Source organism: Motacilla alba, chromosome 9, assembly GCF_015832195.1.
Source record: "Motacilla alba alba isolate MOTALB_02 chromosome 9, Motacilla_alba_V1.0_pri, whole genome shotgun sequence".
NCBI classification, from domain to species: Eukaryota; Metazoa; Chordata; class Aves; order Passeriformes; family Motacillidae; genus Motacilla; species Motacilla alba.
This window is the reverse complement of record NC_052024.1, coordinates 16534572-16548652: the sequence shown is the minus strand read 5'-3', so window position 1 is coordinate 16548652 and position 14081 is coordinate 16534572. Positions and strand designations below refer to the sequence as shown.

Here is a 14081-nt window from a genome sequence, read left to right as displayed (position 1 = left end):
CAGGCAGGCCAATGCCCTGTCCAACACTGCCATGGGCAGCTCTGAGCTGGGATAACAGTGGGTATGGGGAGCACCGGGGGTCACACGTGCACCAAGCACCCTGCTCTCTTCCCAGGCTTTCATGAGCAATAAATCCATGGATGTGGACTAAAACTCTGCTCCTTGCTCAGCCCTTGATAGGAATGAACCAACCCTTGTGTACAGTGCTCCAAGCAGGCAAAGCTGCCGAGGACATTGCCTCCCCTCACCCGCATTTCACCCTCTCCTGCACCCCAGTGCCTCCAGTGCTGGTCCCAGGGGAGAACCAGGAGCCACAGCCAAGTGGGGAGGCAGGCACAGGGCAGCACCTCAGGAGACGACCGCCACTGAGAACATTTGCAGGGCAGATGGAGACAAACAATCTGTGTTTATTGCATGCCTTGGTCCTGCCCACAGTGGGACTCAGCCAGAGCCTCTCAGCCCCTCACTGTGAGGGCAGCCATGCAGAGGGCCAGGAGGGCGAGCAGGGGCTGTGGGGAGCACCCTGTACCACGGGAGGCCCTGCGGGCTGCCCTGCACCCAGGCTCTGTGGCATAGGGCTCGAGGCAGGCAGCGTAGGCCATGGCATGGGCGATGTAGTGCTGCTCCTGCACCCCGTGGAAGAGGTGGGCCATGGGGCCCTGGGCCAGCACCACCACGTCTTCCCCACTGTGAGTCTCTGTCTCCAGGGGCACAGCTGCCTGCTGTCTGTAGTCCTTGTCCTCTGCAGGGGGAAGAGGACAATTGAGGATGGGGGTCTGGCTCGCTGACATGTCACAGGGTCGGGGGGGAAGCTCCCATCACTCCTGCATCAGTGTGATTTCTGCAGTGGGGTGGCTCCTGAGCCTCACGTGGCACAGGGACCCTGTGTGGCATCCATGGCCATGCCAGTGGGACACTGTTCCCAGCCACCCTGTGCCTCCACCCAGTCCCCAGCAGGATCACTGGGAATCTGTCCCCAGCCACCCCATGGCTCTGCCACATCCCCAGCAGACTGGTACCTGCAGCAGGGAGGCTGGCAGGTGGACGGGCCCCATCACGGATGCTGTAGCCAGGACCATTGCCATAGAGGATGCTGGTGTAGGCTCGCTTGTCCTTGGCTTTCTTGGGGGCCAGCCCTGGCACAGGGAATGACATTGTCACCCCCGTCCCAGCTGGGTCCCCCTCCCCAGCTCCCTGCCTGGGCAAGTTGAGCCTCCCATGGGAGCAACAGGGAGAGGTGGAAAGAGGGATGCTCACTGCCCTTCTACAGGACCCACCAAAGATGGAGTTGCCACGTGGTGTGCTGCCCCCAAAAGTGAAGACATGGGAGTGATCGGCCGTCACCACGGTCAGAGTGTCAGCAGGGGAGGTGAGCTCTCCTGCCCGTGCCACCGCCCGGTCCAGCATCACGGCCTCCATCAGCGCCTGCTTGGCTCGGCCGCTGTGGTGGCCGTGGTCGATTCTGCCACCTGCACAGGGAATGTGGCTGTCACCCTCTCCTTGGTGCCCTTGGATGGCCACCTACTCCCAGGACCTACATCCCACCTCAGCCCCAGCCACACTGCCCGCCTGGAGCTACTCATCTTCCACAAAGAGGAAGAAGCCATTGGGGTTCCTGCGCAGGATGCGGACGGCCTTTTCCGTCATCTCCACGATGGAGGGGTCTGTGGATGTGTTGCGGTTCAGCTCATACTTCATGTCCTTGGGCTCAAAGAGGCCTGCGGGAGGAGCGTGAGGGGGTCCGTGCTGGGGCTGCTTTGTGCCCCTGCCAACACGTCCAGAGAGGGGAGGAGGAAGCATTGCCACTGGGGCAGCCAGTGATGCTCCTACCCATAAGGTGGCTCACAGAGTCATCTTTGACCGCATCCAGGCCCTTCTTGTCCCAGACATAGTGGGCACCCTGCCAGCGAGAGCAGAACCAGTGCCAATGACACACACCCTGTGCCCGGAGTTCCATCTCCTCTTCCCCCAGACACTACCTGCTTGGCACTCAGCCACTCGGCAATCAAGTCCCGGCCGTCCTTCCTGGTGCCATTTTGATCCGGGTCCTCTGGATACTCAGGGTCCGGAGTCTGCTTGGGGGTCATGTACATCCTCCCGCCGCCCAGGATCACCTGCTGGGGAGCTCAGCAGACCCTCCCAGTGTTCCTGTGCCCCCTCCCTCCCGCTCCCGCTCCCCAGCTCACGTTGATGTCAGTGTTGTGCACCAGCTGGTAGGCGATGTCCTTGCAGCCGTCCCGCAGGGCCTCCTTGGGCATGTTGGCGTCGGCGTACCAGCCCCGGCTGGCCGAGTGCGCGTAGGCTGCGCCGGGGGACGCGTGCTGCACCCGCGTGGTTGTCACGATGCCCACAGACTTGCCTGCAGCACGGGCAAGGGTTTACAGGGAATCCCTCCAGCCCTGCGCGGCACCGGATGGCTGTGCCCGGTTTTCTGACAGGGTTTCCTGCTGCCCCGTACCCGCCAGCCTGGCCCGGTGCAGGACAGAGTCCACCTCATTGCCAAAGGTGCTGAGGCATTTTCCATAGACCGCTGCCCCGCTCAGTCCCAGGGTCTTGGCGTTTGCCTTCACCCCACAGAGGTAGGCAGTGCCCGTGCCAGCGCTGTCGGGCACCTGCCGGTCGATGGTGTAGGTCTGGAAGCAAGATGGGTGCAGTGGGGTTTCAAGCAGGGGCAGCATGAGTGTCCCCCCCGGCCCTGCCCCACTCACCTTGGCCAGGGCCATGTGGGGAAAGGTCTCCATGGCCAAGACGCTCTCCTCGCCCGAGCCACCGGCCAGCTGCCCCTTGTAGATCCGAGCTGCTGACATGGTGGACAGCCCCATGCCTGTGGCATATCTGAGTCACTGCGGGGCAGGGGGCCAGAGCAGGGACTGCCCTGCCCTCCCCAGGCACTACCTAAGGGCTTGCCCCAGCCCCATCTTCTCATCAGCCACATCCCCTGGCTGTTGGGGAGCTGCAGGGCCTGGCCATGACCCGGGGCACTCACCGTCACCCATGAAGAGGATGATGTTTTTGGCCCGCTGTGCTGCTGGCTGCAAGGCCAGGGCCAAATCCAGCCTCCTCCTGGCACCTCTATTCCAGTAGCCCGGGGTCTTCTCAGTATCTGGAGGTGACAGTAGAGCTGGGAGCCTCCAGGTGCACCCCTGGGGGTCCAGCATGCCCATCTCTACCCGAGGTGAGTTTAGCTGCTATAAGCCCCCCCATGGAGGACCAGAAAACCTCAGGAGATCAGCATGGTCTTTTGAAGACCAGCATTGCTCAGAAACTACCTGCAGAAGGGAAACTGAGGCACAGTTTGGCAGGGAAGTCCCTTGTACCTCTTGGCAGAGTGGATGAGGAGCCTGAGGATGAGCCACAGCGAGTGTGCCATGGCTGGGTAACCACGGCTGGCCGTGGCTATTGGGCCACTTTATCCAAAGTCAGGGATGGGGGTTGGGAGCAGCAGGGATGGGGGGGCAGAGCATGCTGGGGGGGGGGGGGGAAGCTGAGACCAACCCATTCAAAGGCTGTGGTCTCAGAACACCCTGAGGCGGATGTGAGGGTTCCAGTTTGCTGGCATCTCAAGGGGAGGTGACATGGTCCCTAGAGATCCCCAAGGAAGTGACACCAGCCCCAGCATCCCCCACCAGAGGTTCTTACCCCACTGTCCCACACGTCCCCTGTCACCAGAGGCTGCAGCAGCGAGCTGGGCGAGGAAGCAGAGGAGAAGGCAGGTTCCAGAGACACGCGGCTGCCCCATGCTGCCCAGCCCTGCTCCCTCCTGGAATGCTGCCTTAGTCCAGGCCCAGGGGACAGCCCTTTATGGCTCTTCCCGGTCCCGTGAGAGACGATGGGCTGATAACATTCACAGACTATCTCCCAGCCCTCCCAACGCCCTCGCCCCACCCTGGGGCCATCCCTGCCCCCCACCAGCAAGGCAGGACCTCCAGCCTGTGCCTGAGGACCAGGGCACCTCTGGGCCCCAGCTCCCATGGGGGCAGCTGCCTGCAGGACCCTGGGGAGTGGGAAGGAGAGCACAGGGCAAAGGGCTGTTTTTGCAGACAGGCTGAGCTGGGCCAGGCTGGATTTGCCTGGTTTCTCCTGAGACAAACCCGAGGAGGGGGACACTGGGCTGAGGGGTAGGGAGTGGACATATTGGCTTTGGTGTCAGTCTCCTCTGGTCCCCTCTCCCAGCAGAGTCACACGCCGCCTATCAGCTCCTGGGACAGCTGGTGCCTGACATCCTGGGTGCCCTGGGGCAGCCCATGCCAGCACACTGCACAACGGGGTATCTGAAGTGGGCAGGGAACAAACCCCTGTCACCAGCATTAGGTGACATCCACTTTTTACTGCACCAGGCCATCTGGAAGGACACTGCATGAGCACAAGTCCTGGGGACTACAGGTGTCATTGATGGCTTAACCAGCTCCTAGGAAGTGTGCTGCGCCCAGCCCTGATCCCTCATCCTGACCCAGGCAGTCAAGGTTTGGCCAGCTCCTGGCTCCGGCAGATGGCTGATGTGCTGGTGCTGGCCTTGCTGTCACCACTGATGGGGCAGAGTGATGCAGGGCTCCCTCCCTGCCTGGCACAATGGATCCATTCCGTCTTGCCAGATGTCAATCCCTTTACCAGCCACTGCTTGTGATGATGTGGAGGCTGCCAGAGCAGCCCATGCCCCCAACACATCCTCAGAGTGTGGGTGGGAGACGTGGGGACAGAGAGCAGGCAGAGGTGGCTGGAGATGGCAGAGGTCAGTTGGTCAGTGAGGCACTGGATGCAAGGACATGGTGCCATAGGGCGCCTGAGGTTAGGCTGGAGGCCAAGGTGTGAGGGACTGGAGCAGACACACAGGAACTCCTGGTGAAGTCAGAGGGACTGATGGAATAGCTGCAGGATCAGGAGCTGGGAATACCTGCCTTGATCTCACATCTTCTGGCCAAGCATATCTGAGGCTGGAAGAGGCAGCGAGGCCAAATTTCATAATGCCTGGGAAGTGGCAGGCACGGGAAGGCAGGGGCCTCCCCAGAGGTGAATTACTGCTGGGAACATGGAGGGCACAAAATAAAACCTGCACGAGCTCCACACAGCTGCTGACCCGGCTTTTATTACATGACACACAACCCTGCAAGAAACTCTCCTGCATGGCACCATGGCTGCATCCCACTGCATCCACATCCCACCTGGGATGGTGGAGCCAGCCCCTCTCTGCTCCTGGGGACACATATCCCCTCTCTCAGCCCTCACCACGGGCACTGAAGCTGCAGATGGACACCACTGCCTTAAAAAAACATTAAGAAAGCATCATGCTAAAAATACCCAAGAGTAGAAATGTTCTGCCTGGGGCAGGCTCAAGCCCTGAGCCTTGCTCCCAGGCAGAGTTAAAATCCAAACCAGAAATAAAACCACAATGGTTTTAAAACTCAAAACCCCAAAGTCCTTGTGGGTCCCTTCTGTCTCCAGCAGGTGCCGGAGTGGGGCCTGGGAGGTGAGGGAGCATCAGCAGTGGGGAGCACACACAGCCAGGGCTCTCACTTGTCCAAGCTTGGCCTCTTGAGCAGGGCACTGTACTTGAGGGGGCCACCATCTGCTGTCAGCACCACCTCCACCAGCGTGAAAATGGTGATCACCTTCATGAAGAGACAGAAAGAGAGAAAAGAGAGTTTTCAGGCAGCTTGGAATCACACCAAGATTTGCTTAAAGCTGTGTTGGCTTTTGCTGCCTCCATCAGTGCACCCAAGAGGAACAAAGGAATAGGGCAGGATGGATTCAGACAGCTCTGCTGGGGTCCAGGGTGCTCCTAGGGCTGGAGGCAGCATCCTCAAGGGCAACACCACGAACTCTGACACCAACCAGCGCACCCAAACCAACCTGAATGAGCCTCCCAAAACATCCTCACTTATCCCAGCCTGATCAGGCTCTTGCTCTCCACACAGTCTGGGAAGAATTGTGAGCATTTGTGCCCTTGGCTTTGGGTCCCAATCTCCCCTCAAGGCCACCCGTGCCTCCCCTCTCCAGCCGCAGAACCGTCATCCCTTAATGGAGCTTGGCCAAGAGCCAAGGCTGGCTGCGGTGAGAAGGGTTTTCCTCATGAAGTTGAGCATTTCATCAACATCCCACAAGGAGGGAATAATCTGCCTGCGCTCCCACAGTGAGAGGAGACCCAGGAAGGGAGCACAATAGATGAGAGAGAAGGGAACGAAGACCCCAGAAAATCAATCCCTCCTGTTCAGGATCTGCGCTGCCATCTCCCTGCTCCTCTGACCCCAGCTCTTCCCGTGATTGTATGGATTAGAAGTGGAAAGTATTGATCTGGTCTGTCCTTGAGGCACAGTAAAGGGGCTGGCTGGGACACTGGGACGGGCTGTCCTGGGGTCGTGCACAGGCATTTGGGGACTTTGCATGCTGGAGCCTGTTCCCTATGCTGTAGCAGGGCTCACTGGGGCCATCTGCTCAGGGCTGGCCCCATGAGAAGCAGGCTCAGAGCTCCTGGTGTAACCTTGTCCAACCCTTCCCAGCTCATCCAGCGCCGGCTGCTCCAGATTAATCATTCAGAACAGGAAAATCTCATTGAGACTTAAATGTACCAAAGTGGCCAGTGAGGAGCAACCTGCAGGAAAATCCTATCACAACTGGCTGCCAGAGAGCTGTGGGCTACTGAGCATCAGCCCCTGCCCGCCTAGCTAGCTGCAGTGCAGGGGGTGGTGTTCAGGGGAAAGCCCCCCACATATGGGGGAATCAAAGGGGGAAAATCAAGACTCTTCCTTGCAATCCTGCCTTATCCCTTTGCTGAACTGCCGTGAAACAGCACAATTTCACATCAAATATTCTGAGTCTTAGATCCACTTCTTCTTCCACCCCTGAGTGATGTCCACTGAGGTCATCTCCCAGAGATCAGAGAGAAATGGGGGCAACATCTGCACTCTATGGCAGGACCAAACAAACAGCCCAGACCCCAGACACCTCACTAAGAGCCTTCCCTGATGCTCCCCCTGCCTGGCCAGGCTCAGCTAAACCAGGAAGGGCTGAGGCCAGCTGGGGAGCTGGGGTGCCTGGTGCTATGAGGTGTCCAGGTGACATCTACCAGAGTTCAGCAAGACTCACAGGAATCTGGCTCATCCCAGGGCTGGAGATTTATAAACTCAAGGATATGCTGGCTTGGAGGATAGCTCAGAGCCTGATCCTATGGGAGAGCTCCAGTATTTTCTTAGGAGGTGTGGAAGGTTTGTGGAGGAGTTTCCTCTACCAACTGTTTGCTTAACCAAAATGGGCCCTGCTCACGCTGGGGCGTCATTTTTCATCAGTTCCCTGCTAGGGTGTAAGTGATCCCTGCTGCTGTAGGAAAGGGGGAACTGAGGCCACTCCAGGCTGCATCCACAGGGCTTCTCTGAGCCAAGCTGAGAGAGGAAAGCTCAGCTTCAAAGGGAGGGAGGCCTGCAGAAATGTTTGCAGAGTCAGATCCAGCTCTGATCACAACATCCACCCTGGGAAGGGAAGGACTCTTCAGCACATGCATCACCCCAGGTGGGAGGGTCAGCCCACTCCGTGTCAGGAAACCTGAGTGGGCAAGGATGGGATGTGCTGGGCTTGGATGGAATTGGGGCTCAACTGCAGAGCCCCTGGAGTGGTGCAGGGAGAGGCTGGGATTTAGCCCTCCAGGCAGGGATAGCAGCAGTCAACACAGCTGGGGTTTTACAGCCCTGCCAGACAAAAGCTGGCAAAGAAGCACCACTTAATCAAGCCAGACAAATGTGATTGCTCCCTTTGATTGAGTTACCAAGTTAATAGATGACAGGGACACAAGAGAGAGATATCTAGATGCTGTTAAGCCATTTGAGACTGCATCTCAGGAAGTCTGATTTTAAAAATTTCTCCTAATTGAGGCTCAACCCTGTCACAGGGATGGAAACCCCAAGAAAAAGCCACGTCAGGGGCAAAGAGTGCCAGGATGGGGGGAAGGGTGTAGACAAGAGCTGCCTTAAGCTTGATCTTACTTAACATCTTAATTGATGATCTGGAAGGAGGAAGTAAACAGCATGTTAATTCAATTCCTGGAAAAACCTGAATTGGGAGGCAGGGCACACAGCAGGCAGGGCAGAGACTGAAGGCTGTGGAGGGGTCAGATTGTGGAGGGCAGTGATGGGACTGGACTGGATGGCAGAGAACGATGAGGTTGAAGATGGGCTCACTGGGAAAGGGACACAGACAGCAGGACCTGACACCCTGCGAGGCAAGTCCTGCCTCCCAGATCTGTCCCTGCAGACATCACAGGATCCACACGTTGCCCACAGCCTCCATCCAGCCCCATGGTGTTGCGAGCCTGTCCCATGCTGTGGAGGTCTTACCTGGGGCACAGATTCCCCCTCCAGCTCCTCTGGTTCCCACAGGAGTGTCAGCTCTGGCTTCTTCCCTGCCTTCTGGAAGCGGAAGTCCACCAAGGGCAGCGCCTGCAGGCAGGGAGAGTGTTGGGAACGTGCCCCCCCAGCTCTCCTCCACCTTGCCTGGGGATGGGGCTGAGGCTGCTTCTGCCCAGTACAGCCCAGCTGCCTCTGCAGCTCTTCAACAACTGGGATGCAGCAGCCCGTGAGCCTGAGCCTAGCACGTAAATCAGGAGCTGCTGCCATACACCACCAGCCCATATATCACGCTCTATGTCCTGTTTAAAGATGTCATTGCCAGACATATAACCAGGTTATTAAGAGAGGATGCTGTCACCAAGCGCAGGTGCTGGCCCACAGCACTGCTGTCATAGCCCCAGATAAACCATCTGATTAAATGAAATGAAAACCAGCCTCGCTCCCTGTCCTCGCTTCAGATCCACGCTTATCTCTGTTCCCCTGAATCTGGCTTTATTCCTGTTCACCCAGCATGTTCACCCAGCATGTCACAGGGAGGAGCTGATCCCCAGGGACCGGGCTGATCCAGATCCCCCAGTCCCTTGTGCTTGCCTGGGCTGAGGGATGGAAGGCAAACTCCAGGAAGGTTCCCTCCCCTCTGGCTGGCCCAGCTCGGGCACAGCTCTGCCTGTTGCAGGACTGGCACAAAAGGGCACCAAGGCAGCCACTGCCTGCAGTGATGCCAGGCTGCTCTGGGAAGGCAGTGTTGGCACTGTCTCACACTGGTGAGGTACTTACATTGCAGTAGATGCGCTTCTGGACTCCAAACTTCAGCACCAGGACATCAAAGGCCTTGCTCAGGACACCCATTACCATGGCTTCTGACTCCAGAGGACCACATTCCTGTCAAGAGACAGGGCTGTCACTACACAGGAGATCTCATTCAGCAATCCCCAAGGGGAAACAGTGTCTCAAGGTCCTGGGATCAAGCAGTGGTGGTTGCTGAGTGTGTCCTCTTACTGTTTGCCTTTCTTAAAGCCAAATGGCAGACATAGCCCCCTGCCCATGTAGGCTGGGCCTTCACAGGGAAATACAGAGATGCCTTGGGAGAAAAGAGCCTTGGGTCTTACCCTGACAAAGACAGAGAAGAAGAGGTCAGCGCTGAGCTCCTGCACCCTCTTGGAAGCCATTTTCCGGTCATTGCAGTGCTCTGCCTGTTTCTGGATGGCCTCTTTCTCCATTTTGATGGGGGATCTGGCACCTGCAAAAGGGACAAGTGACAATAACATGCCCACGCTCGCTCCTGCTGCAGAGCCAGGCCATGGCCCCTGTCCCCAGTGCAGCCCATGGGGGTGAGCAGCACCCACCGAGCGAGGCGGAGAGCAGGCGGTGCACGACGATGTCGGCGTAGCGGCGGATGGGGGAGGTGAAGTGAGTGTAGAACGGCACGTTCAGGGCGTAGTGGTGAAAGAGGGTCTCGTCATTCAGGACGCCGGTGCAGAAGTAGAGAGCCATCTGAAAGGGGGAGAAACCAGGGAAGGGCGTGAGCAAGGGTGGTGCCATGGTGCCGGAGGGGTCTGGCTCTGTGAGACACAGCACCAGCAGCCAATGGCCCTTCTGAAGACATCCTGTCTGCTGGTGATCCTTCACCTGCTGCTCAGTTTGGGCTGCACAGGCACTGCAGAAACTGAGCACAGAATAAAAGGGGCAAAGCTACTGCAGGGAGCTGCTGGCTGCCAGCTGTCCCTGCCCGGCCCCAAGGACTGCATCAACTTTCACATCACCCATGGGTCTAAGCAGCTTCCTGCTTCTGCTCAGGCCCTGGGGCTCATTTGCCTTCCTCTCATCTTGCAGAGGAGAGCCCAGCTTGTTCTGTGCCCATATCAGATGCTCTTTGGTTCTGGGTCTGGCTGCAGGCTTTACACACCCACTGAGCATGCTTGAAGAGCACTGGGGGCAGCTATGAGTGGCTTCCAAGGAGGAGAGCCCTGCTGCTATCCTTGCTGCTCCATCCTACCACGACAGCTGGGGAGCTGAGCGGCTGAACCGCCCATCTAAACCAACACCAGGGCAACAGCGGCACCACTGCTCAGCAGCCTCTTCAGCAGGAACTGCTCCCGTGTCACCCCTGTAATCCCACAGGTCACAGTTTTTATTTTTACATCTGTGAAACACCAGCTCTTGGCGCTGGGAACACACTGGGGGCTGGGCCCAGGCGGGGAGGGGAGGCTGTGCAGGTCAGGGGGGTGGCGGCAGGGTCACGGCACAGTGGCGATTGAATGAACTCATTTAAAAATAAGAGCAAGTGATTTAAAAAAACAGGAGTAGCCAGCTCTGATTACAGAACCGTCCTGGGTTCCTTGGTTTGGGCAGCTGTATCCTCCACTCTCCAGGCCAGTGGTGCAGCCAGCTCCTGCTGAGCAGCAACACACTGATCCGGGCAAGTAAATAGAGCAGGTTAAAAAAAGCAGCATCAGTCCCAGCCTTATTATGAGACCCAAGAGCTGGGATAGGAGCTGTGGTGGCTGCCAATTTCCACAACCCAGAATTAAATTGTTTCTGATGGACTCCATGAAGTACGGTCTCCACTCAATTAGCTCAGCTCCCACAGAATGAAGCTGGGCAGGGAGACACACCGAGCTCCAGAGGCTGCTGCAGGGGGGGACGAGTGCCCTTGTGCTGACAGACAGCATGGAATCACAGGGAGCTTCCAGGCACTTGTGCCAGGCTTCTGGGCAGAAGGCAGGAAGGTCCCTACAAAGCCAGGCAGGCAAAAAGCAGAGCACCAGTCAAAATCCCTGCTCTGAGAAAGACACTGGGAAGGGCCCATCCCTGCCCTATGCCCAGCAGTGTTTTGAGTTATACCCCACCTTGTTTAAAGTTAGAAAAGATGCTGAAGGTCCTGTGCTGCTTGATGTTGTCTGGGGCACTTTGTCTTGAGTGATATACTGGCCACTGTGGGGACCAGCACCATTTAGACACCCTTTTGGCAGCCCATGGCTCTCGCTGACATTTGCAGCAGCTTGAGTATCCCAGCAAAAATACTCCCCTAGGCCATGGTAGGGCTGCAGGCTGCAGGGAGCCCAGTCCAGTGTGTATCTGACACCCATCCTCACCACTGTGACAGCACAACCCAGTGACATCAGCCTGGCATGAAGCAGATGTTTTCTCATTAACAGATTGGACTCACAAGAGGTCTCAAATCCCCAGAGTTTGCTGCAATCCCCAGAGAACTGCGAGGAGCCTGGAAATAAATCAGCCCCAGCCAACCAGGGGCAGCTTTGCTTTCACGGACAGATTGAACCCCTGAGTGACTGAGCCCCTGAAAAATGGTGTGTCACTGCTCCTTCATCTGTTACGAGGCTCCTGGCACGCCAATCCAGGCATTCCCTCAGGCACATGCATTACCAGTTGCTTCCCATCTCCCTCCTCCTCCAAGAGGCTGATGTCTTGACCACTAGCATGCAGTGAAGAGGGAAGACATAGGCTTGGCACGACCAGGGGTTAAACCTGTGGACGGGTTGTTTAGGCTGATTTAGCTGCAGCCTTGTCCCTGAAGCATCAGCTCTATCACTGGGAGCTGTGACACGAGCAGGGATACAGGTGACTTCTCAGCGCCCCGACCAGACGGTCTTGCTGCACCATCTGCCAGAGCAATGGCCCAGCCCTCACCGCCAGCCTGGGCCCCTCAGTGGCTGTGCTCTGCAGCTGCCAACACTCAAATCTGTCCTCTCCCCCATGAGGGACCACAACATCCAGCAGGATGGGCCTGGTTCTTCCATCTGTTCTCATGCTGGTGGCAGACAGCAAAAAAGTTACTCCTCTCAGGGAACACTCCTTTCTCCTGGAAGCTGTTTGCCCCTTTCCAAGTGTTTTGCCTATAATGGAAGTGTGCCAGGCAACAGGTTTGCCATGTATGGGTGGACTGCACAGCACACCTGAACACACAGGCACCTTTGTCTTCTGATGATGGAATGAGACTAATTCCTGCCAAAATCATGTCTCGTGAAATATCTCCTTCAAAAGTGCCTCTTTCTCTGTCTGGTATCTACTCTGCAGAAGACTTCATCTCCAAAACCTTGGCAGGTCTTTCATGTAATGAAATCTAACGTATTCACAAGGCTAAATCTTAATTACAGTCACTGTGTGGTATCTGAAAGCACTCCTACCACTTCTCCAATCACAGTCTCAGGACACCACCAATGGCAAGATCTCAGCAAGTCTGTGGGCCCCCAAAAGCCCATCTCCTCCTTGGTGCCACTGCAGAACTTTCTCCTTGCTCATCCATCCTGGCCAGCAGCCAGGCTTGCTCCATGTGCTGCTACTGGCAAAGCCCAGGCTTGTGCCACAGTCAGCAGGACCAGAGCGGGAATCAGAGGAACTCATGTCACCAGTGCACCTGCCACCAGAAAAGGACGATGTGACAGAAGGGAACTGGATAACCCAAAGCAGGATACAGGACCTGGGACGACACATCCAGCTCCATAGGACACTCCCTGCTCTTACAAAGCAGCCCTCCTGAGCTGGACACACGTGAGAGGGTGGTTTACTAAACAGCCTCATAGCCCAGCCCCAGCTGCAAACAAGCATTAAGTCCCAGCAACACAGCGGAACTTCAGGCAACTGCTAATGAGTAAATGAAGCAAATAAGCTAATTACAAGAGTGACAGTCAAATGAGTGATGTTGGGAAGATGATTCATTCCTGCAGTGATAAGCAGGCCACAGCAGAGAGATCATTTCAGGAACGTGCCCCTTCTCCCCACGGGGTAGGATTTTCCTCAGAAGAGGTTGTGCCGTGCCCAGCTGCAAATGCAGCTGATGCCTCACAAAAAACTTTTTACGATGGTGATAAACACCCAAGTAAGTGTCCTGAGCTACAGATGCACCAAACATGACAACTGGTGTGAGCAGCACAAGCCTCCATTGCAGAGACTGTCAAAGAAAGCCACCTGGGCTGGAGGGAGACTGAAGGGTTTCCAGAACTTTCCTTCTTCCAAGAGCAGGTACCAGACTGTGCTTATGGCCAGCTGCACACCCCTACTCTTAATTCCTTCTTTGGACCAGTCATGATACCATGATGTGAAGAAATGACACAAACATGAACCATGGAGCCCACCACCAGCTGCTCACAGGGCTGGGTCCTTGGGAGTCTGCTAACAGCCCTCATGCAACTTCAAGGGTGAAATATCCCAACCAGTAATAACAGGGACACTGTGGGCGAGGACAGACTCAGCCTGACCTTGCCATCCAGTGAAGCTTTGTTGCTCAAGGGATACTCCCACTGCCAGCTGCACAGGGCTGGCTGGAGGCACTGGAGGAAGCTGCTGGCAGCCCTGGAACACCACATTCAGTATTCATTCACTCTCTCTGTGTGCAGCAGCCAGCCTGGTAACTCAGAAGGGGCGAGGATTGAAGGTAGAGCCACAGCAGCAAGCTACAAGCAGACATGCCCAACAGCACAGTGTTGTTCTCACCTGCATGGGCCTGGAGAACATGTAGGTCAGCACTTCTTTCCTTGCTCTGGAATATTTGTCAGCACCAAATGTTTCACTTAAGCTTTTCTGGAGGAGAAAAGAGAGAGCATTCAGTGTTGGCATGTTTTGGTGGTAAAGGGACCCAGGCAGACCTTAATGGTGCTAACAGCAGCCATTCAAAGCCAAATTCCCCTTTTTCCTGAAAATCCCCTTGTAAGCCAAAAAGCGCACATGAAATTGGGCTTTGCTGAAGTACCAGCAGCCCCAGTAGGACTGCATACACACTCCTGAGCA

At 56.6% G+C, this 14081-nt stretch overlaps 2 protein-coding genes across 4 annotated transcripts in view; both read right to left on the bottom strand.

Annotated features, from left to right (window-relative positions):
* Positions 1-193: 193 nt before the first annotated feature.
* Positions 194-3252, bottom strand: LOC119704485 (intestinal-type alkaline phosphatase-like). The gene is made up of 10 exons (XM_038145826.1): positions 2987-3252; positions 2709-2824; positions 2459-2633; positions 2187-2359; positions 1980-2114; positions 1831-1900; positions 1580-1718; positions 1278-1486; positions 1020-1136; positions 194-742 (listed from the first exon to the last, which is right to left on the bottom strand). The coding sequence occupies exons 1-10, from the start codon at positions 3162-3164 to the stop codon at positions 456-458; spliced, it is 1599 nt and encodes a 532-aa protein (XP_038001754.1). The 5' UTR covers positions 3165-3252; the 3' UTR covers positions 194-455.
* Positions 3253-5061: 1809 nt separating this feature from the next.
* Positions 5062-14081, bottom strand: part of DIS3L2 (DIS3 like 3'-5' exoribonuclease 2) — a 181956-nt gene continuing 172936 nt past the window's right edge. For all 3 annotated transcript variants that reach the window (XM_038145249.1, XM_038145248.1, XM_038145250.1), the window contains exons 17-22: positions 13788-13874; positions 9680-9827; positions 9443-9573; positions 9111-9215; positions 8322-8423; positions 5062-5606 (exon numbers count right to left, since the gene is read on the bottom strand). In XM_038145249.1, the coding sequence (XP_038001177.1) occupies positions 5508-5606; positions 8322-8423; positions 9111-9215; positions 9443-9573; positions 9680-9827; positions 13788-13874 (672 nt within the window). In that variant the 3' untranslated portion in view covers positions 5062-5507. The remainder of the gene's footprint in view (positions 5607-8321; positions 8424-9110; positions 9216-9442; positions 9574-9679; positions 9828-13787; positions 13875-14081) is intronic.